At 41.7% G+C, this 22692-nt stretch overlaps 1 protein-coding gene across 1 annotated transcript; it reads right to left on the bottom strand.

Moving 5' to 3' along the window:
* Positions 1-1346: 1346 nt before the first annotated feature.
* LOC121846771 (T-cell-specific surface glycoprotein CD28-like) lies at positions 1347-12737 on the bottom strand. Its single transcript, XM_042324124.1, has 4 exons — positions 12299-12737; positions 5237-5593; positions 4296-4417; positions 1347-1630 (listed from the first exon to the last, which is right to left on the bottom strand). The coding sequence occupies exons 1-4, from the start codon at positions 12375-12377 to the stop codon at positions 1508-1510; spliced, it is 681 nt and encodes a 226-aa protein (XP_042180058.1). The 5' UTR covers positions 12378-12737; the 3' UTR covers positions 1347-1507.
* Between the last annotated feature and the right edge of the window lie 9955 nt (positions 12738-22692).

The raw sequence follows: 22692 nt of genomic DNA, 5'->3' as shown, positions 1-22692 counted from the left end.
CATTATTACATTTGTCTGCAAAATATAGTCAACTCGGACTAAAGAGAGGAGTCTTCTCAGAGTGACTACATGAAAACCAAACCCAGAATTTCCCCCAGAACAAACACACACTCGCACGTGACTGTCAGTCATATCAAGGCTGAAGAGCTGCGGATGAGTCTTTCATGATCATCGTAACGGCTCTGCTACACTATAGCAATTGGGCGTCCGGCATTGAAAGCAATATTAATGGCAGGGTTTTTTTTGTAGTTTTTTTGTAGGCACTAACTCATTCATGGTTCCCTATGGGAAAATGTATGGAGTCTTTGGGTAAATGCCGAAAAATAAGGTCTGTGGTAAACACAGGCTTAGGAGATCTTATACGTTTTGTTCTATGAGATAATCTTGGTCATTTTGAAGCATTTATGTAATAAAATTTTAAAAAGCACATACAGCACAAGGCTTTATAATTCATGATAACTGATTGATATTATCTCGTAGAACAAAACATATAAAAATCTCCTAAGCTTGTGTTAACCTCAGACCTTTATGCGGAATATGTTCCAAGTGGCAACTTATTCCCTATAGTGCTCACCCTGGGCGAAAGTAGTGCACTATAAAGAGAAAAGGTTTCCATTTGGAACATAGTCACTATTACTTTGTGACACAAAACCTGTACAGCCCTCGTAGTCTGCTGCAGTGTTTGCCCTAACTACATAGAAACTGCAAGGTGTGCAACATTAAGGAGCAGTGCCTCTTGTGCATACAAAAGTGCACAATTGCACACAAAAAAACAACCTCCAAGGGAACCTTAAACAGGAAATGATGCTAGGTGTTTTTAAATATTTTTTAGTCATTGCAGCAGTTTTTTTTCACTATCGTTTCCTTATCCGCCGAGTTACACAAGTTAACACAGTGTGCTCCTTAGTTAAAAATAGAGAGATGTACCTTGCATCAAGGTCATGTCCTAAAGCACAAGCAGGGATTTGTAATTCAGTTTCTATGTAGGACAGTCACTTATTTTGACCCATACATGACAATCACAGTGGCTCTCAGCGAGAGAATGGGATGTAAGTCCCCTCGTATTTGGAAACCACTGTTACACGTGAGACCCATTCACCAGGGTCTTCCTCTAGCTACGCCACACGCGCACTACATATCACTGAGGGTGTCCCTGTGTCTATAAGCTTAACCTGTGTGTGTGTGTGCGCATTGACTACAGTATGCATGAGGATATGAGAGATGAACATTCATTTCGTATTATTTGTTGTTGTTTGGGGGGTATGCTGCCCACAAGTTCAAGAGTCCATTCTCAATAGATTCCCGGAAGATCATATTACATCAGACTATAATTATTTGATTTACATTTATAAGATAACTCAAATCTTTATTGACACGCAATCAGTTGTACAATTAGATGTATACCATGTGACTTGATGAACTGGCTTACATGGAGAACTTGGTGTGTTTCAGAAGTCCGCTCTCAAAGGCAAATTGTGGCTCAACTCTGATCTGAGGATGACAGTGATCAGTAGCGTCCCATTCGGATTGGATGCTGGACCCCCTGCTTCTTCCTGGGCCACCTGAGTGGAGCTTTGGGTTTGATGTTCATGTCGTCGCTCTGGGAACACTCTACTCTCCTCAGTCTGAGCTGAGGATCAAATTCACAGAAAGAGGTGGAGAGTGAGTAGGGTGAGCTGTGTATATGTATGTAGTTGTGTACAACTGTCTCCATGCATCATTTATGTTTTAAATACATATACTATATTGCATTATTTGACTTTTTTTGTGTGTCATTTAAACTGGTATTTTTTGCTTATTTTGACTTTTCTCTTTGACCGTCATCCCAGCAACTTCTCTCCCACTTGTTTCCAGTTCCACATCCCAACCCTCAATTTCCCCCAGCTCATCCCGTCTGTCTCAGCTGGCCACCCTCTTCGTATTTCTTCGCAAGATATCTTTCAACTATGCTGTGATGTTTAACATACGATTTTGAATCTATCGAATAGAATCCATAGATTGCGAGTTGAAGATAAATACTTTTACTAAGAGTATTAGTAAATGACTGACCCGGTCTCTCCAGATCTCCCAACAGTACTATTTCTAGGGTCAATTTTAAACTGAGACCAGAAACCGTCTACAATACCAACACAAATGGTCTATTGATTCTGTATCCTCACATCAAAATCTGCAGAGCTGCAATGGTTGTGTGCCCCAAATATTCAACATTTTGTTGTTGGCAAGAATTCTGTACAATAATTTAACTGAAGCACACGAAATGTTGAATCTTACGTCATTTTATTTATCAGCTCGTCGTTTTATATACAGTACCAGTCAAAAGTTTGGACACCTACTCATTCAAGGGTTTTTCTTCATTTTTACTATTTTCTACATTGTACAATAATAGTGAAGACATCAAAACTATGAAATAACACATAACCCCCAAAAATTCAACAAATCCAAATATATTTTATATTCTCCAAAGTAGCCACCCTTTGACTTTATGACAGCTTTGCACACTCTTGGCATTCTCTCAACCAGCTTCATGAGGAATGCTTTTCCAACAGTCTTGAAGGAGTTCCCACATATGCTGAGTACTTGTTCGCTGCTTTTCCTTCACTCTGCGGTCCAACTCATCCCAAACCATCTCAATTGGCTTGAGGCCGGGTGATTGTGAAGGCCAGGTCATCTGATGCAGCACTCCATCACTCTCCTTCTTGGTCAAATAGCCCTTACACAGCCTGGAGGTGTGTTTTGGGTCATTGTCCTGTTGAAAAACAAATGATAGTCCCACTAAGCGCAAACCAGCTTGGATGGTGTATCACTGCAGAATGCTGTGGTAGCCATGCTGGTTAAGTGTGCCTTCTAAATAAATCAGACAGTGTCACCAGCAAAGCACCATCACACCTCCTCCATGCTTCATGGTGGGAACCATACATGCGGACATCATCCATTCACCTACTCTGTGTCTCACAAAGACACGGTGGTTGAAACCAAAAATGTCAAATTTGGACTCATCAGACCAAAGGACAGATTTCCACCAGTCTAATGTCCATTAATTGATTGTTTCTTGGCCCAAGCAAGTCTTTGCCCAAGCAAGTCTTCTTATTGGTGTCTTTTAGTAGTTTTTTCTGAGCAGCAATTCGACCATGAAGGCCTGATTCACACAGTCCCCTCTGAACAGTTGATGTTGAGATGTGTCTGTTACTTGAACTATGAATCATTTATTTGGGCTGCAATCTGAGGTGCAGTTAACTCTAATGAACTTACTCTCTGCAGCAGAGGTAACTCTGGGTCTTCCTTTCTAGTAGAGGTCCTCATGAGAGCCAGTTTCATCATAGCGCTTAATGATTTTTGCGACTATACTTGAAGAAACTTTCAAAGTTCTTGACATTTTCTGTATTGACTGACCTTCATGTCTTAAAGTAATGAAGGACTGTTTCTCTTTGCTTATTTGAGCTCTTCTTGCTGTAATATGGACTTGGTCTTCTACCAAATAGGGCTATCTCTTGTATATCTTCTCAAACGCATTAAGTAGGAAAGAAATTCCACAAATTAACAAGGCACAACGGTTAATTGAAATGCATTCCAGGTGACTACCTCATGAAGCTGGTTCAGAGAATGCAAAGAGTGTGCAAAGCTGTCATCAAGGCAAATATAAAATATATTTGTTTAACACTTTTTGGGGGGTTACTACATGATTCCATATGTGTTATTTCATAGTTTTGATGTCTTCACTATTATTCTATAATGTAGACCATTCTTTTTACTAAGAAAAAAAAAACTGGAATGAGTGGGTAGGTCCAAACTTTTGACTGGTACTATATACATGTATATATACTGTATGTAAGGCTATATATATATATATATATATATATATATATATATATATATATATATATATATATATATATATATATATATATATATATATATATATATATATATATATATATATATATATATATATATATATATATATATATATATATATATATATATATACACGGGTATATATATCCTGTGCCATGGAATCGGTACATCAGAAATCTCTTCCCAGCTAAATATTTTTTACTCATACGGTATGATTTGAAATACAAGCCATCAGGAGTAGGCAGCTATGACTAAGGAGTTAATCAAGGTGATTTTTCCTTAAATAGACAGGTATTTATTTACCTCTCAATGGACTAAATAGTTAATTGTGCATTGAATTTATGCCAAGGCTTGCTTATATTTTTTCATCACAGGAGGCAGCACCTCACGGATGTAAGACAAGTTACCCTCTCTCTGAGTAAAGTAAGCGAGATGTCACTCACCCGGATGGCAAAGGCGATGACAGTGACAGCCAGGCCATAGATGATGGTGACCCAGAACCCCAGTACCCATGTCCAAGCAGAGCCTACACATCCCACAGGCTTCCTTGCCTGGCACTGGAGAGCTGACCAACCAATTAAAGAGAGAGATAGATATGTGAGTTAAGCTTTAAGGGGCAGCTTTCCGGATCCAGATTAAGCCTACTCCTAGAGTAACTTCGTTTTTCCATTGAAAATACATTTCAAGTCCAGAAGTAGGCTTGTATAAGTTCAGGAAACTGTCCAGTTTAGACTTTTAAGTGTAAATAGATCATTAGAATATACTGTGTGTGTACAAAACATTAGGAACACCTTCCTAATATAGAGTTACACCGCTTTTTCCCGCAGAACAGCCTCAATTCGACACCGCATGTACTCTACAAGGTGTCAAACGTGCTACAGGGATGCTGGTCCATGATGACTCCAATGCTTTCCAAAGTTGTATCAAGTTGGCTGGATGTCCTTTGGGTGGTGGACCATTCTTGATACACATAAGAAACTGTTGAACATGGAAAAACCCAGAAGCATTGCAGTTCTTGACACACTCAAACCGGTGCGCCTGGAACCTACTACCATACTTAAATGTTTTGCCTTGCCCATTTACCCTCTGAATGGCACACATACAACAATCCATGTTTCAAATTTCTCAAAGCTCAAATATCCTTCTTTAACCTGTCTCATCCCCTTCATCTACACTGATTGAAGTGGATTTAACAGGTGACATCAATAAGGGATCATACCTTTCACCTGGTCAGTCTATGTCATGGAAGAGCAGGTGTTCCTAATGTTTTGTACACTCAAGTGTATATATTTCTGTAAATCAATATATAGCATTTTGTGCATGCCTGTGTGTATTTGTGTGTGCTTGTGCTTGTATAGATCAGTTCCTTTTGAAGTAAACATACCTTCAACCAGGACCAAGGTCTGAGGCTCGTCTGGTACTTTCTCAATGGGAGGTGGGTACATTGGGTACCCCTCACAGGTATAGACTCCAGCGCGCTCCGTGGTCATTCCAGAGAGGACAAAACTGACCGTATGGTCCTGTTCGTTCACCCTCAGCCCCAGACCCTTCCCAACAGGACTCACGGTCTCTGTGAAGTTGTGGTTGTGACCATTGTCGTGAGTGTGGTTGCCAACCTCGACCAAGCCCAGGTAAAGGTGGAATCTCATCTCCTCCTGGTCCTTGCCTGTCAGGTTGGGGCAGCTGACAGATGCAGTGCCGTTGACAGTCACACGGACCACATTGAACGTTCTGAGCTTGTCTGGTGAGGGAAGGTCAAAAGTCAAACAGAGGCAGTCAGTTGTGCGCGTTATATCAGAGGGAAGTAGACAAGGACCCTGTTTGAATACTTCCCTCCTTTCCTTGAAGAAATCACTGATCTGACACAGATGAGTAAACCTAGCCTGGGTGCCAGTCTGTTTCTGCTCACTTGCCATTAGAGCCATTCAGAGCACCGTCTGGCGCTTACAGAGCTTGCTTAAAGACGCATCCCCACTGGGCAGAAATAGGTTGAATCAATGTTTCCACTATCAAGCAAAAATAACTTCTAACAAGCCAAAACCTGCAGAAGAAACACAGCGGAACCTGGAAATACCATCCAACACAAAATTGAGTGAGTAATGTTATGTCTGAACTTATTTTCTGAAGTCAAAAAATAATAGACAAACTCTAGGTCATTTTGTTATATAAGGCCACCAAACTGCTAGGAAAGACTAAAATTAGCACTGTAGTGTAACGTGAAAGGTATGAAAACTCTTGAGCCTAACAACGGCTGGTGAGTTTCACAGCCCCATCCCACCCAAATGCAGAGGCCTTTGAAGCCCCCTTCATCTGTGCAGAGAAAATGTCCTCGTCAGAATCCCCAAAATACAACAGCCACAGGACAACTTTGTTTGGACGTTGTAAATGACCACTCGCCGATACTGAAAAGATACACTGTAGCTAGCTAACGACCTCTTTTTCCATGTGGAAAAGACAGAGACTTTCTAGCTACATTAGCTGGGATTTTCTACAAGGAATCTGCCTCCCGAAAAAAGTTTCTCACAAGTGGGTGTGACACCTACTCCCGTTGCCTGCTGCACTGCTTCTTGGATTCCACCTGGCAATCTGTTCACCGTCTGCCCTAGCCTGTCTCCCCCTGTCTGCTATAGGTACAACGGCCACACTCCCTCCTCTCTCCCAAGCTTCCATCACCTCCAGCACACATGCTGTTGAGGCGAGTGACTGAACATACAATGGCAAGCCACAAGTTGTTATATTTTTCACTTGCACTTTATGCTATTTACCTCATGACTCCTGCGTGCTTTGTTGACTAATAACTTGCTTGTTTACCCAACTGTGACACAGTCTGTTTGTTCCCACACTCGGGACTCTGACTCTCTTGGTTACACGGACTCTTGGCCTCCCATCCTATTCTAATCACCTCTCGCCGGCTATGTATTCATGTTACCTAAGGAAATTGCTGTATAATATGATCTTATTGCCACCTAATGCACATTCAAATGTTATAAAACTGCAGAGCTCTCCCTGTCCTCTGCCGTGACCTGATTGTATTACTGCTGATTATATGTGCATGTACACCTTGGCCCATCTTCTGTTGCTAGCCTCAATTCTGATTTGTGCTCTCGTCAAAGCCTGGGCTTTTCTTTTTTAACACTAGAAGCTTATTACCTCAAATGTATCAATTGAAAGTGTGGGTTCACAGCTCCAATCCAGATGAGTAGGTCATTACTGAGACGTGGTTAAGAAAGAGTGTTTGGAACACTGATGTTAACCTTTATAGAAGACAAATCTTTTATAAGACAGATCATCCAAAGGTGGTGGAGTGGCAATCTTTACCAAGGATCAACAACGGTGCTTGATTGTCTCCACCAAGTCTGTCCCCAAACAATTTGATTTCCTGGTTTTACGCATTACACTTTAATAACTCTTTGTTGACTTGTTGCTGGGTGTTATCGGCCACCATCGGCACCGACCTGTACCCTAAATGCCCTAAGCTCTCTCCTGGCACCTTACACTAAGTCTGAATTTGTTTTACTAGGTGATCTAAACTGGGGAACATGCTTAAACCACCTGACCAAGTCCTAAAGCAAGGGGACTCCCTAAATCTTTCTCAGATTATCACCAATCCCACAAGGTATGACTCCAAACATCCAGAAAAGGCTACTCTCCTTGATGTTATCCCAACAAATAATCCTGATAGGTATCAATCTGGTGTTTTCTGTAATGACCTTAGTGATCACTGTTTTACAGCCTGTGTTTGTAATGGCTGTTCAGTGAAACGACTTGTCCTGACTTGTCATAGACACTTACTAAACAACTTTAATGAGCAAGCCTTCCATCATGATCTTGCCTCTGTAAAATGGTATAGAATCACCTCTGTCGAAGTAACTTGGACCTTTTTGTTGTTGATATTTTCAGTGGTATTGTTAACATACACACCCATAAATAAAATGAGAATTAAAAACATGTTCTGCCCCTGGTTCGACTGTGATATGGCAGAGTTACTCCACCTCAAGAATTCCATTTGGCAAATTGCTTGGCACACGCATATTCAAGCTGACTGGCTCTCGTTCAGGCAAATGAGAAATAAGTGCACTCAGGCTATCCGGAAGGCCAAAGTGAGTTACTTTAAGGAGCAGTTCTCTCTCTGTGGGTCTAACCCCAAGACGTTTGGGAACCGATTAAATAATGTCCCATAATGTTGATGATGTGGTTGTTACTGAAAAGGAGCACATGGATGAGCTCTTTAATCACCACTTCATTAAGTCAGGATTCCTATTTGACTCAGCCATGCCTCCTTGATCATCCAACATTTCCTCATCTTCCACCCCTTCTAATGTGACTATCCCCGAAGCTCCTCCCTCTTTCCCCCCTGCCCCGCTACAAAGTTTCTCCCTGCAGGCGGTCACTGGGTCTGAGGTGCTAAAGCAGCTCCTTAAACTTGACCCTAAAACAACATCTGGTTCAGATGGTTTAGACCCTTTATTCTTTAAGGTTGCTGCCCCTATCATCGCCAAGCCTATCTTTGACCTTTTTAACCTCTCTCTCCTCTCTGGGGAGGTTCCCATAGCTTGGAAGGCAGTCACGGTACGTCCTTTATTTAAAGGGCGAGATCAAGCTGATCCTAACTCTTATAAGCCAATTTCTATGTTGCCCTGTTTATCAAAAGTGTTGGAAAAACTTGTCAATAATCAACTGACTGGCTTTCTTGATGTCTATAGTATTCTTGCGGGTATGCAATCTGGTTTCCGCTCAGGTTATGGATGTGTCACTGCAACCTTAAAGGTCCTAAATTATGTCACAATTGCCCTTGATTTTAAGCAATATTGTGCTGCTATTTTTATTAACTTGGCAAAAGCTTTTGTTACTTTAGACCATTCCATTCTTGTGGGCCGGCTAAGGAGTATTGGTGTCTCTGAGGGGTCTTTGGTCTGGTTTGCTAACTACCTCTCTCAAAGAGTGCAGTGTATAAAGTCAGAACATCTGCTGTCTCAGCCACTGCCTGTCACCAAGGGAGTACCCCAAGGCTCGATCCTAAGCGCCACGCTCTTCTCAATTTACATCAACAACATAGCTCAAGTAGTAGGAAGTTCTCTCATCCATTTATATGCAGATGATACAGTCTTATACTCAGCTGGCCCCTCCCTGGATTTTGTGTTAAACGCTCTTCAACAAAGCTTTCTTAGTGTCCAACAAGCTTTCTCCGCCCTAAACCTTATTCTGAACAAAACACAGGTCATGTGGTTTGGTAAGAAGAATGCCCCTCTCCCCACCGGTGTGATTACTACCTCTGAGGGTTTAGAGCTTGAGGTAGTCAACTCATACAAGTACTTGGGAGTATGGCGAGACGGTACACTGTCCTTCTCTCAGCAGATATCAAAGCTGCAAGCTAAGGTTAAATCTAGACTTGGTTTCCTCTATCGTAATCACTCCTCTTTCACCACAGCTGTCAAACTAACCCTGATTCAGATGACTATCCTACCCATGCTAGATTACGGAGACGTAATTTATAAATCGATCAGCAGTTGAGGGTGCCCTCGAGCAGCTAGATGTTCTTTACCAATTCGGCCATCAGATGTGTCACCAATGCTTCTTATAGGACACATCACTGCACTCTATACTCCTCTGTAAACGGGTTATCTCTGTATACCTGTCACAAGACACTGCTTGATGCTTATTCATTAAACCCTCTTCGGCCTCACTCCCCCCTACCTGAGGTATCTACTGCAGCCCTCATCCTCCACATACAACACCCGTTCTGCCAGTCACATTCTGTTAAAGGTCCCCAAAGCACACACATCTCTGGGTTGCTCGTCTTTTCAGTTCTCTGCAGCTAGCGACTGGAACGAGCTGCAACAAACTCTCAAAACTGGACAGTTTTATCTCAATCTCTTCATTCAAAGACTCAATCATGGACACTCTTACTGACACTTGTGGCTGCTTCGTGTGACGTATTGTTGTCTTTACCTTCTTGCCCTTTGTGCTGTTGTCTTTGCCCAATAATGTTTGTACTGTACCATGTTTTGTGCTGCTGCCATGTTGTTCTGCTGCCATGTTGTTCTGCTGCTATGTTGTGTTGTTTTCTTATAGGTCTCTCTTTATGTGTAGGTGTGTCTTGTCGTAATGTGTCTTTTGTCCTATACTTTAATTTCATTTTGTATTTTTAATCCCAGCCTCTGTCCCCCCCGGAGGCCTTTTGCCTTCTGAAAGGCCGTCATTGTATATAAGAATTTGTTCTTAACTGACTTGCCTAGTTTAATGAAAGGTAAAATATAAAAAAATCTGTGACTTTGAATGTGTTGCTGAATATTTAGTATTTATCTCAACCTAACTTTTTTGGGTGGGGGGATTTCATGTTCACAAACAAATGTAAATCCCAACTACAAGTTAATATCACAACTGAAAACCTGACATCTCTAGCAAACAATGAAGCGACAGGCAGCAATCTCAAGGGGATTCAAACAATTCAGATTGCTTTTCACTTTGATCTTGTGCACACGCACAGCTTTTTTTAATGTGACATTTCTGGACTTTTTGGGGAGGAAAAATGTATTCCCATTCAAAATCCTATTTACCCTAACCTCTAACCATAACCTTTAAGCCTAAATTAGCATTTTAACAAATTTAGGACATGATCAGGTTTTCCTACCTTGTCAGGACATTCTGGTGACTTGTGTAGGAAATATAAAACACATACACAAAGGAAATAGCTTCTGAGGCTGAATCCCGTAGTACACTATATTTTACCTAGCCCCAAATCTGGATTATTCATATTTCATTAATTGTAATTTCATTGTATTTTTAACCCACACATTGAACATGTTCCATGCGAGAGAGATTTCATAAAGTGGTAGAGAGAGGCAGTCACAGAACTGTGTGGAATAGAAAACGTGAGTCACTTAGTTTCATCCTTGTCACCCCTGCCTATTCATTTCTGCAAAGTCCAATCAACATTAGGAAACAGCCAATTCAATGCATTACATACAGTTGAAGTCGGAAGTTTACATACACCTTAGCCAAAAACATTTAAACTCAGTTTTTCACAATTCCTGACATTTAATCCTAGTAAAAATTCCCTGTCTTAGGTCAGTTAGGATCACCCCTTTATTTTAAGAAAGTGAAATGTCAGAATAATAGTAGCAAGCCTCCCCCTTTTTCCTCCAAACATAACAATGGTCATTATGGCCAAACAGTTCTGTTTTTGTTTCATCAGACCAGAGGACATCTCTCCAAAAAGTCTGGCTTTTTTATGGCGGTTTTGAAGCAGTGGCTTCTTCCTTGCTTAGCAGCCTTTCAGGTTTTGTCGATCTAGGACTCGTTTTACTGTGGATATAGATACTTTTATACCTGTTTCCTCCAGCATCTTCACAAGGTCCTTTGCTGTTTTGGGATTGATTTGCACTTTTCGCACCACCTTACGTCCATCTTTAGGAGACAGAACGCATCTCCTTCCAATGTGGTATGACGGCTGTGTGGTCCCATGGTGTTTATACTTGCATACTATTGTTTGTATAGATGAACGTGGTACCTTCAGGCGTTTGGAAATTGCTCCCAAGGATGAACCAGACTTGTGGAGGTCTACAATTGTTTTCTGAGGTCTTGGGGCTGATTTCTTTTGATTATCCCATGATGTCAAGCAAAGAGGCACTGAGTTTGAAGGTAGGCCTTGAAATACATCTACAGGTACACCTCCAATTGACTCAAATGATGTCAATTAGCCCATCAGAAGCTTCTAAGTCCATGACACAATTTTCTAGATTTTTCCAAGCTGTTTGAAGGCACAGTCAACATAGTGAATGTAAACTTCTGACCCACTGGAATTGTGATACAGTGAAATAATCTGTCTGTTAACAATTGTTTGAAAAATTACTTGTGTCATGCAGAAAGTAGATGTCCTAACCGACTTGCCAAAACTATAGTTTGTTTACAATAAATTTGTGGAGTGGTTGAAAAACGAGTTTTAATGATTCCAACCTAAGTGTATGTAAACTTCCGACTTGAACTGTACATAGACCTGCTTATTCTATTCATAATATAGCTGCAGTCTAGATGTTGAAGCATATCCACATTTGTAATTGGGGTTTAACTGCACTCATTTGAGTAATGTGCTGGAGGAATTCAAACCACTGCAACTAGCATCCCCACCTGATAAAACCATGCAATTTTGCTAGCATTGCAATCTTGAATGATCTGCAACCCTTTGATTGGGCAATCTTTGGCTTTTGTTCTTGTTATCAGAATGTTCTGGTTGTGCTATGGATCATGCCTGAGGTGACATTTGTTGATACTGAGAATATAGATGAACGTTAATGACAAAGTCCAATGGTGAAACATTCAGACAAATGTAATAATTTAGAGCTGAAACGATTTCTTATTCTACCTGACTGACATTTACATCTATTCTACACAATACTCTATGAACATTCTATAACATTGCACCCTATTAAACAGGCTCATATCTTACCTTTACAGTTGTTTGAGCTTATCATGTTGGCAGCACTGGAGAGGGAAAGGAGGATTGTGGGTATCCAGTAAACGTTCATCTTGAAAGTTCTCAGTTTTGTCGTGAAACTGAAGCTCCCCTGATCTCCCTTTACAGTGCACAACAATCAGGGTAAATGTGACAAGACACTATATGCCAAACAGAACGAGACAGTGACTGCTCTGCTCTACCTAAACATACCTAAACATACAACACATGCTCGTCACACAATGGCAGTGTGCATCTCATAACATCCTTCCCTGTCACTTCACTGTGAACAACAATCTGGCCCTCGTCGACTGTAAGCAACTCTCTCTGCTGCACATCTAACAGGGTGACTGACTGCACGGACTCTTGAGTAAAAAAAACATCCGCACTCTATGGCAGTGCACTCTGAACTTCATAAGTTTCCACCCTCTACCGGTGTGTGACCTTTGATGGGCTTGGAACCTGGTATCGTATTACTCATGTTTTGATTTTCTCCTCCATATCATATTTCACTGCTTCTGGTAAAACTCGCAGAGACCCACCCAGGTTTCTCTGTTGCTATGTGACTGTCTCCTGCGACAGGCTGTCAGGAAAACTCTGATATTATCACAGAGACAGGGGAGTATTACATCGAATCGTATCACCATACATCTCGTTGTGGTCACAGTGTAGGCCAACATTTCCTGTTTGTCATGATTTTTCTGTGCAAGAATTTTCCAGAGACACTTCATATCATACAGGTATCTTCATTGGAAATGTTGTGTGCTATAGTTTGTTTGGGGGAGTTGAGAGATTTACTGATCTCCTGCACACTACAGCTATACACACACACACACACACACACACACACACACACACACACACACACACACACACATATATTTTTGGTGTTGGTGGCCCCTTCGGGAATAGAACCCACAGTCCTGGGGTTGCAAGCATCATGCTCTACCAACTGAGACCTAAAGAGAGTGGAGTCTTCCTAGAGTGTCTACACGAACACCAAACGCAGAGCTTCTCCCAGCACGAACACACACACAGGAGCGGACTGGGACAAGAATTCGGCCTAGCATTTTATCCACACCAGCCAACTCACAACCCCCCTCCCCTCCAGGTGGGCCACAAGCCATACACACACACACCCCATCCACACACACCTTACACAGTCACAGGCAGAGGTGTTGACAAATAACATTGGCAGTACAGTTCAGCATTTATCAACCATTTCGATTCTAGTGACCGGCACGACATGTCCCTCCTATTTTAACCGGCTCATGTTTAAAACAAATACAGTATGTAAGAACACCACTGGAGATACAACTAACTCATCACTATTAGTGTGCCTCTGCTCTAGTCATTTCATTTGCCTCCCTCTTGTGCTGTCTATCTGTCTCAGTATCTCAACATCTGCTCTTTCCATGACACAGACTGACAAGGTGAACGTTATGATCCCTTACTTATGTCACTTGTTAAATCCACTTCAATCAGTGTAGATGAAGGGGAGGAGACGGGTTATATAAGGACTTTTAAACCTTTAGACAATTGAGACATGGATTGTGTATGTGTGCCATTCAGAGGCTGAATGAGTAAGACAAAATATGTACAGTATGTGCCTTTGAACAGGGTATGGTAGAAGGTCCCAGGTGCCCCGGTTTGTGTCAAGAACTGCAACGCTGCTGTTTTTTTTAACGCTCAACAGTTTCCCATGTGTATCAAAAATGGTCCACCACCCAAAGGACATCCAGCCACTTGACAAATGTGGGAATCATTAGAGTGAACATGCTCCAGCATCCCTGTGGAACGCATTCGACACCTTCACATTGTCTGTGAATGTCCATGCCCAAATGAATTGAGGCTGTTCTGAGGGCAAAAGGGGGTGCAACTCAATATTAAGAAGGTGTTCCTAATGTTTGGTATACTCAGTGTATGTGTTACCTGAATATACACATACCTTAAAGACATGCTCCAGAAGTTTGGTGAATAATAAGTTGTTTTTAAACCTCCTACTTTGGGCTGGATCTGTCAATGTGTAGTTTATACATGCAGAATTACTGTCTTACCTCAATTAGCCATGAAATCCTTAGTTTGATAGTGACTGTTTTCTGGAAGCTGTGCCACTTTCCCCAACGTGGATGTAGTAGCTCTAAAAATGCTTAGTCATGACTGGTACCACCCCTCCCATGCAGATCGGGACATCATTAGCCACCTTAGGTTCATCTTGTGGTTATGTGCACTGGGTGTTGTTTTACCCCCAACCTGGCTTAGTTTCCCAGATGTAAGGATGATTAGAAACAACGAGGGGTTTGTTCTACTCCTCCGGGCTATCTTGGGTCACACACACCAACTCAGTCTGTAGAATGCAGGCTGTAGGTTTTTATCACCAAGTCATCATAAAGCTCAAGCCCCAGAGGCCCAAATCAGATGTTTCTACAACGTGATTGGAGTCCACCTGTGGTAAATTCAATTGATTGGACATGATTTGACAAGGCACACACCTGTCTATATAAGGTCCCACAGTTGACAGTGCATGTCAGAGCAAAATCCAAGCCACGAGGTTGAAGGATTTGTCCGTAGAGCTCCGAGACAGGATTGTGTCGAGGCACAGATCTGGGGAAGGGTACCAAAACATTTCTGCAGCAATGAAGGTCCCCCAAAACACAGTGACCTCCATCATTCTTAAATGGAAGAAGTTTGGAACCACCAAGATTCTTTTTAGAGCCGGCCGCCCAGCCAAACTGAGAAATCGGGGGAGAAGGGCCATGTTCAGGGAGGCGACCAAGAACCTGATGGTCACTCTGACAGAGTTCCCCTGTGGAGATGGGAGAACCTTACAGAAGGACAACCAACCATCGCAGAACTGGCTTTGTCTGTGAATGTCCTTGAGTGGCCAAGCCAGAGCCCAGACTTGAACCCATCTTTGGAGAGACCTGAAAATAGCTGTGCAGGGACAATGTTTTATATTTTGATGTTGATGTCCCAGGGACAGTTAGTGAAAAACAGGTAACTCCAACCCGATTGTGTTTAAGATATGGAAAAAATGGTTAACATTGAGAGATTTATTCACCTCTCAATCTACAGATCTCTTGTGTAAGTGTATGTATTTTTGATACTCACTCCCATTTAATAGAAGTATAACCTTTATTGTGATTATAGTATTACCATACTAATTGGATTATACAACCCAGCATGAAAGGTTTGAAATTATGAAGGCTCTGGGTTTTTTTCTGGGTTGATTCCCCTTACTTTAACCTTTTTCACACGTACCAACAAACGGGTGTGATCTTCTACAGTAGTCCCTGCAGCGTACGCTCAAACCGGTGTGGTTAGAATGCTTTCAGAACGTCCAATTTCGATTGACGTAAACAATCAGCATTTGAGCTAGCCACACTGTTTTTTTTCCCACAGAAACATTTTGCACAAACACAGTCCTTACAAAGTTATGTCCAGAATGTGACCAGTTTATTTTTGTAGGTAATGTTCAGACATTCACAGAAGTAGCTACAGCATAACACAATCATCCAAACCGGAAAAATGTAGGCTACATTTGTTCTAGCGCTAACTGAGGAAAGATTGACATAACATAAGTGGTCATATTTTTTACAACTCTCGGCTGACAGAAACTACAATAAGAATTAGCTAATTAGCAATTACTATTTATAATTAATCACATCACGGTGAGCTCACCATTGATCTAAATATTTGAGTGAAACACTTTCTAGCTTAGCATTAGCTCATTATAAATCAGTACAACCTTCAAAAAGGTATTTCACACACATCATGGGTGTCCATTACAATCTATGCAATAATCAGAATGCATTATTTGTCACCAGCACTTGAAAATGTGAATAAAACTGTAAATACATTATGCTCCATACATACATACATACATACATACTGTATACACCTACAGTAGAAACAACAACAAGATACAGTTCAAGTCGGAGGTTGTATGTAAACTTCGGACTTCAACTGTATACAGAAAGTAAGGAACTTACTTTGATAGGAACGCATACGTTCAACGCACATGTTCAAAGTTATTATTTGTAAGGAAAACAACAAGGCAATGCGAGCGCCAGCCAGAAAATGTTCAAAAATGTGCATACTTGATCTGTGCAAACATTTGTGAAGTGCGTGGGCTCTCCTCAAAGAGAGAAGTTTGTCCGGCTCAGTAAAGCATCAAACATAAATTGTCCACAATGCTGAAATGGGCTACTTCCATGTGAATTTTTTCATTTCACCTTTATTTAACCAGGTAGGCTAGTTGAGAACAAGTTCTCATTTGCAACTGCAACCTGGCCAAGATAAAGCATAGCAGTGTGAACAGACAACAACACAGAGTTACACATGGAGTAAACAATAAACAAGTCAATAACATAGTAGAAAAAAAAAATCTATATACATTGTGTGCAAAAGGTATGAGGAGGTAGGCAATAAATAGGCCATAGGAGTGAATAATTACAATTTAGCAGATTAACACTGGAGTGATAAATGATCAGATGAACATGTGCAGGTAGAGATACTGGTGTGCAAAAGAGCAGAAAAGTAAATCAAATAAAAACAGTATGGGGATGAGGTAGGTAAATTGTGTGGGCTATATACCGATGGACTATGTACAGCTGCAGCGATTGGTTAGCTGCTCAGATAGCAGATGTTTAAAGTTGGTGAGGGAAATAAAAGTCCCCACACCACTAGAATTAAATTAATACACCTAAATTGAAACTGTTTTTAGAAAATACAACTTGTTAGAAAATAATTAGAAATTGACAAGTTGAAACACAGCCTATAGATAATTAGCAGGCAGTGTGTGTTAACTGTCCTGTTGCATAGTAATCACATTTTGGAACAGTGAGTGCATTCAGACATCACGTGCATGAAACAACTCACGCTGGGGCGACGGTTAGAGATATTAGGAACTCACTTATGAAAAGGTTAATAGAAGTATAGAATATTATGATAATAGAAGCTAAAATCAAAATGGTTGCATTAAAATGTAATGATTACTATCACACAAGTGATGAAAGTATGGAACGTGATGGAAATGTTATACTTGTGCTTTTCTATTTACCAATTTCGATGTTCTATGATTGTGCTTAATGATGAATTAATTATGCAAAATCCTGCAAATATAACTTGTCTGTGTATAGCTGTATATAAGACAACTGCTGGGACTGCCCCAGCAGAGCTTCTGACAGACGTTCACTATGGTGCATTAAGTTTGATGGAACCTCTCCAGCACGCTGACAATCGACAATGATTAATTTAAGATTGACCTTGAGTGTCCCTGCGTAAGAATCTCCACAACATCAATAAGGGATCATAGTTTTCAACTGGATTCACCTGCAGTCTACGTCATGGAAAGAGCAGGTGTTCCTAATGTTTTGTACACTGTGTACAATCAACCAAATGCCAGATGGCCAATCCGTCCCTACACACACGACTGTCAGTCATATCAAAGCTGAAGCGCTGCAGGCATAGAGTTAGAAGAGAGGAGTCATTTTTGCCCATCTCTAACACACCTGATTCAAATAATAATGGTCTTCTCTATAGACCAAATCAAATGTATTTATACAGCCCTTCTTACATCAGCTGATATCGCAAAGTGCTGTACAGAAACCCAGCCTAAAACCCCAAACAGCAAGCAATGCAGGTGTAGAAGCACGGCGGCTAGGAAAAACTCCCTAGAAAGGGCCAAAACCTAAGGAGAAACCTTGAGAGGAACCAGGCTATGAGGAGTGGCCAGTCCTCTTCTGGCTGTGCCGGGTGGAGATTATAACAGAACATGGCCAAGATGTTCAAATGTTCATAAATGACCAGCATTGTCAAATAATAATAATCACAGTAGTTGTCGAGGGTGCAGCAAGTCAGCACCTCAGGAGTAAATGTCAGTTGGCTTTTCATAGCCGATCATTAAGAGTATCTCTACCGCTCCTGCTGTCTCTACAGAGTTGAAAACAGCAGGTCTGGGACAGGTAGAACGTCCGGTGAACAGTTCAGGGTTCCATAGCCGCAGGCAGAACAGTTGAAACTGGAGCAGCAGCACGGCCAGGTGGACTGGGGACAGCAAGGAGTCATCCTGCCAGGTAGTCCTGAGGCATGGTCCTAGGGCTCAGGTCCTCCGAGAGAGAGAAAGAAAAAGAGAGAGCATACTTAAATTCACAGGACACCGGATAAGACAGGAGAAGTACTCCAGATATAACAAACTGACCCTAGCCCCCGACACACAAACTACTGCAGCATAAATACTGGAGGCTGAGACAGGAGGGGTCAGGAGACACTGTGGCCCCATCCGACGATACCCCCGGACAGGGCCAAACAGGCAGGATATAACCCCACCCACTTTGCCAAAGCACAGCCCCCACACCACTAGAGGGATATCTTCAACCACCAACTTACCATCCTGAGACAAGGCTGAGTACAGCCCACAAAGATCTCCGCCACGGCACAACCCAAGGGGGGCGCCAACCCAGACAGGAAGATCACATCAGTGACTCAACCCACTCAAGTGACGCACCCCTCCTAGGGAAGGCATGAAAGAGCACCAGTAAGCCAGTGACTCGGCCCCTGTAATAGGGTTAGAGGCAGAGAATCCCAGTGGAGAGAGGGGAACCGCCCAGGCAGAAACAACAAGGACGGTTCGTTGCTCCAGAGCCTTTCCGTTCACCTTCACACTCCTGGGCCAGACTACACTCAATCATATGACCCACATTCAGTAAAGACTTAAAGGTTGAGACCGAGTCTGCGTCTCTCACATGGGTAGGCAGACCATTCCATAAAAATGGAGCTCTATAGGAGAAAGCCCTGCCTCCAGCTGTTTGCTTAGAAATTCTAGGGACAATTAGGAGGCCTGCGTCTTGTGACCGTAGCGTACATATGTACGGCAGGACCAACTCAGAGAGATAGTTAGGAGCAAGCCCATGTAATGCTTTGTAGGATAGCAGTGAAACCTTAAAACCAGTCCCTGGTGAGCTACAGTTCTGTAGGTTCTCACTCCAACCCTAATCTAGCACACCTGATTCTAATAATTAGACGGTTATTAAGCTGAATCAGGACAAAAACCTACAGCGGGGTAGCTCTCAAGGAACAGACTTGGAGAGCCCTGCTCTTGACCCCTCAAACACAACTCTGGACCATGAAGCCAGTTTTCATAACTCCCCTCTAATCAGGGACTGATTTAGACCAGAGACACCAGGTCGGTTCAATTAATTATCAGGGCAAACCGATAACCAGCAGGCTCCGGACCTTGTAGGGAAAGAGTTGAATACCCCTGGTCTAGACCATAGCTGTGTTAGAATACTCATACTAACTGCACTATTTGTGATGTAAATTGAGTATGTAGTATGCTTATTGGTCATAGTATGGATATAGTTAATATGCCAAACGTTCCCGGATGTTGTACTACATTTGCCAAAATACGAAGTATACAATAAGTGGACACTATTTCTGTTCTTTTGGGGCCCATTATGCGATTCTTCAGAAATGGGCGTGACTTCACATCATTTTCAGATTTGAATAAAATTGTGGAAAATATGCAGCCGAAGTCCATTGACAGCAGATACAAATTCATTACTTTAACTAATTATGAGATGTTAAGAAAATGTTGTGCAATATGATAAAGTAATGGCTTTTCAAATAAGTTACGCTACATGTTATGTTGTCTGACAATTTGTTAGCTTCGCTAGCCTTACGAACAGCATATCATATCAATACTGCAGTTGCTTGTATGTACCAGTATGTTAGCTAGCTACAGTCCAGTTGTACAACTGACTAGGTTTCCCCCTTTCCACTAACGTTAGTTGGCTACTAATACATTGAATTTGCCAGTATATTAACTATATACCAACTAACTACCCAACGTTTATTGACTTGATAATTCACATCATTCTTAGCTTAGCTAAGTGGTTTTGTCATTTTGAGTTCTCAATGGACATTGTTAATGAAGTCGTAAGATGTCAAGCTAGTAATTTTTTGGCTATGCTAACTAGCTAGCAAGAAGTTGCATAGCAACAGCATCAACTTCCGGTACACAGGTGAAGAGAGAGTACACTTATCTGAAAGGATACTGTTTGTTTACAGTATACTAAAATTAACTTATAGTATGTAGTATATACTCATTAAGTATGTAGTATACAGTATGATAGTATGGGTATTCAACCACAGCTCACGTCTTAACTTCTGCTTTTCATAGCCTTCTTTGACAGCATGGATGGTTCCAATCAGAACAGCTAGTAGAATGTTCAGTTTTGTGAAAAAATACATTTAACAAACCCCTAGCCATAGATCTGCTTTTGCCCAGGTATCTTATGCCTCGATGTTGCAATACTGGGGACCCCATGATGTTGATCCTAATAGCCACTCATCACTTTCTCTGAAACACTGGGGGCCTTACATGTCAGAGAGGAGAGAGCAGTGGTAAAGGTCACTGATGGGTCAAAACAGCACAGATTGAAAATGCTGATCGAGTCAAAACCAGAGCCAACTGGTGCTTGCCCATCACTGTCAGGCTGTTTAGAGAGGCAGCCCAATTCTGACATTTTTTCCAATAATTGATCTTTTGACCAATTGTGTTTTCACATCAGATATTTTTCAGATCCGATTTTTCAAAAGACCAATAAATTAAAAAAAATCTGAATTGGGCTGCCAATCTAAATGCTGCCTGACACCCAGATTCAAGTATTCAGCTAATCAAATGTTTCTCTCTGGCCTAGAGCTAGGGAGAAGGAATAAAACATGTAATGATGTCATGGCAATTTTGTCCACTAGAGGTGACATAATTCGTTTAGATGTATCTGCCTGTTGATAATTATATTTGTAATACACATTTAAACACACTTTCACAAACGATTTATCAAGCACTTATATATTATATTTATTATCACATTATAAGTCCTTTGTACACCATTGCCATTGGTTCCTTACTTTATTAGGCTACCACTTTCAGATATAGCCTAATGAGGTAATGGTCAAAGGTTATAATAAACTTGCAGTATCCTACAACAGGGGATGGCACCGACAGATATGGCAGCTCTGCTTCTAGCTCCTAAGCAACTTTGCAGTATTTTTTGTTGTTGTTGTGTGTGTTATTTCTTACATGTATTATCCCAGACATTTATTTGTTTTATTACATATAGCTGGAAATAACTTTGTGACCAATAAAATGTGATTTGAACTGTGCAACGGTCTGGGGTTGGTAAAATAGGAACACCAACAAATCGTAAATAATTTGTGTGGAATTCATGTAAGAGATTAGAAAGAATTTGCAAAAAAAGTTTATTTTAATTCTAACTTGACAGGATAATGTATGAGGTTTGACAAACATGAACCAGTCCATATGAATTTGCATAACAATCCCATGAATTTGTACATGGAATTGGCTTCTTCAGCAGTCTGGTTAAGATGGGTCGAGAACTGCACCCCGCAATTCAGGGCGTTCCTGCCCCTCTTTATACAGTACTTTAACATTTTTAAGCTATGATTCAAGTACATAGGCAGGAGGCGAATGGGAACTCAATACAGTAGATGGCGGTAATGCCTCATAATGTCGAATGCCAACCGCTGATACACCCAACAGAAGAAGAGGTGAGGCAGATAACCGTAGCTAGCTGTTAGCTTAGGGATCGAAACTTTGATGGGGGCACAAAAATGTTTGGCATAAAGTGGAGACAAATGCAGTTTAATGATACCTGTGTGAGTCTGACTAACAAAATCAATGGGAGTATTTCGACCATTATAACACGTTTTGATAGCTGGCTGCAAAACTAACTTAGCAATAATAATTTAAATGTTAGCTGACATAAGATAACTGCTGATGCACAACCAAATTTCGAAATGATACCTTGTATACTACTATTTTAACTCGCAAAAGTAAGTTGAGACCCCGACTGAGTTCCCCAAAAAATGTTTCGGAGGTTCCTTCAAAATGGGGGTCGCAGGTGGAGTGTCCTTCGCCCCCGCCTGTCGGGCACTGTTTTCCAGAAGTTCTTCTGACGGAGAGGACAGGTGTGTGCTTGCTTAGTCTTAATAAAGAGTCCGGTACACGGGAGCACACGGTGTTGCCTCCACCTCCCGGAGTAGCTAGCGGTAGCGACACCGGTAGACGTATCCTTCGCCCTCGGTTTTCTCGGGTACACAGCAGGTGGGTGTGACGTCGTGTGTTAGTTAACTAGTAAGCAAGCAACTTAGCTAACACACGGTGTCGCCCCAGCCTCCTCCTGTGCTAGTAACAGTGCCCTTGGCACCCGCCTGTCAGGCACGATTTTCTTGGGTACACAGCAGGCGTTAGGCACAATCACCCCCCCTTACAAGCCACGGAGTCGCTCACGCCTGCAAGGGTGACGTGTAGACCGTATCCTTGCCCCCGCCTGTCAGGCATGATTTTCTTGGGTACACAGCAG

This window comes from Oncorhynchus tshawytscha, linkage group LG07 (assembly GCF_018296145.1).
Source record: "Oncorhynchus tshawytscha isolate Ot180627B linkage group LG07, Otsh_v2.0, whole genome shotgun sequence".
Lineage (NCBI taxonomy): Eukaryota > Metazoa > Chordata > Actinopteri > Salmoniformes > Salmonidae > Oncorhynchus > Oncorhynchus tshawytscha.
Note: the sequence above shows the minus strand (reverse complement) of the source record. Positions and strands in the feature narration are given on the sequence as shown.

What these genes read in the sequence shown, in the direction of transcription:
- LOC121846771 (XM_042324124.1), bottom strand. Translation starts at nt 12,377, where the DNA reads ATGAACGTTTACTGGATACCCACAATCCTCCTTTCCCTCTCCAGTGCT. An exon ending in AAGCTCAAACAACTGTAAAG is followed by an intron (nt 5,594 to 12,298) that starts GTAAGATATGAG and finishes TTCCCTCACCAG; the next exon opens with ACAAGCTCAGAACGTTCAAT. An exon ending in GACCTTGGTCCTGGTTGAAG is followed by an intron (nt 4,418 to 5,236) that starts GTATGTTTACTT and finishes TTGGTTGGTCAG; the next exon opens with CTCTCCAGTGCCAGGCAAGG.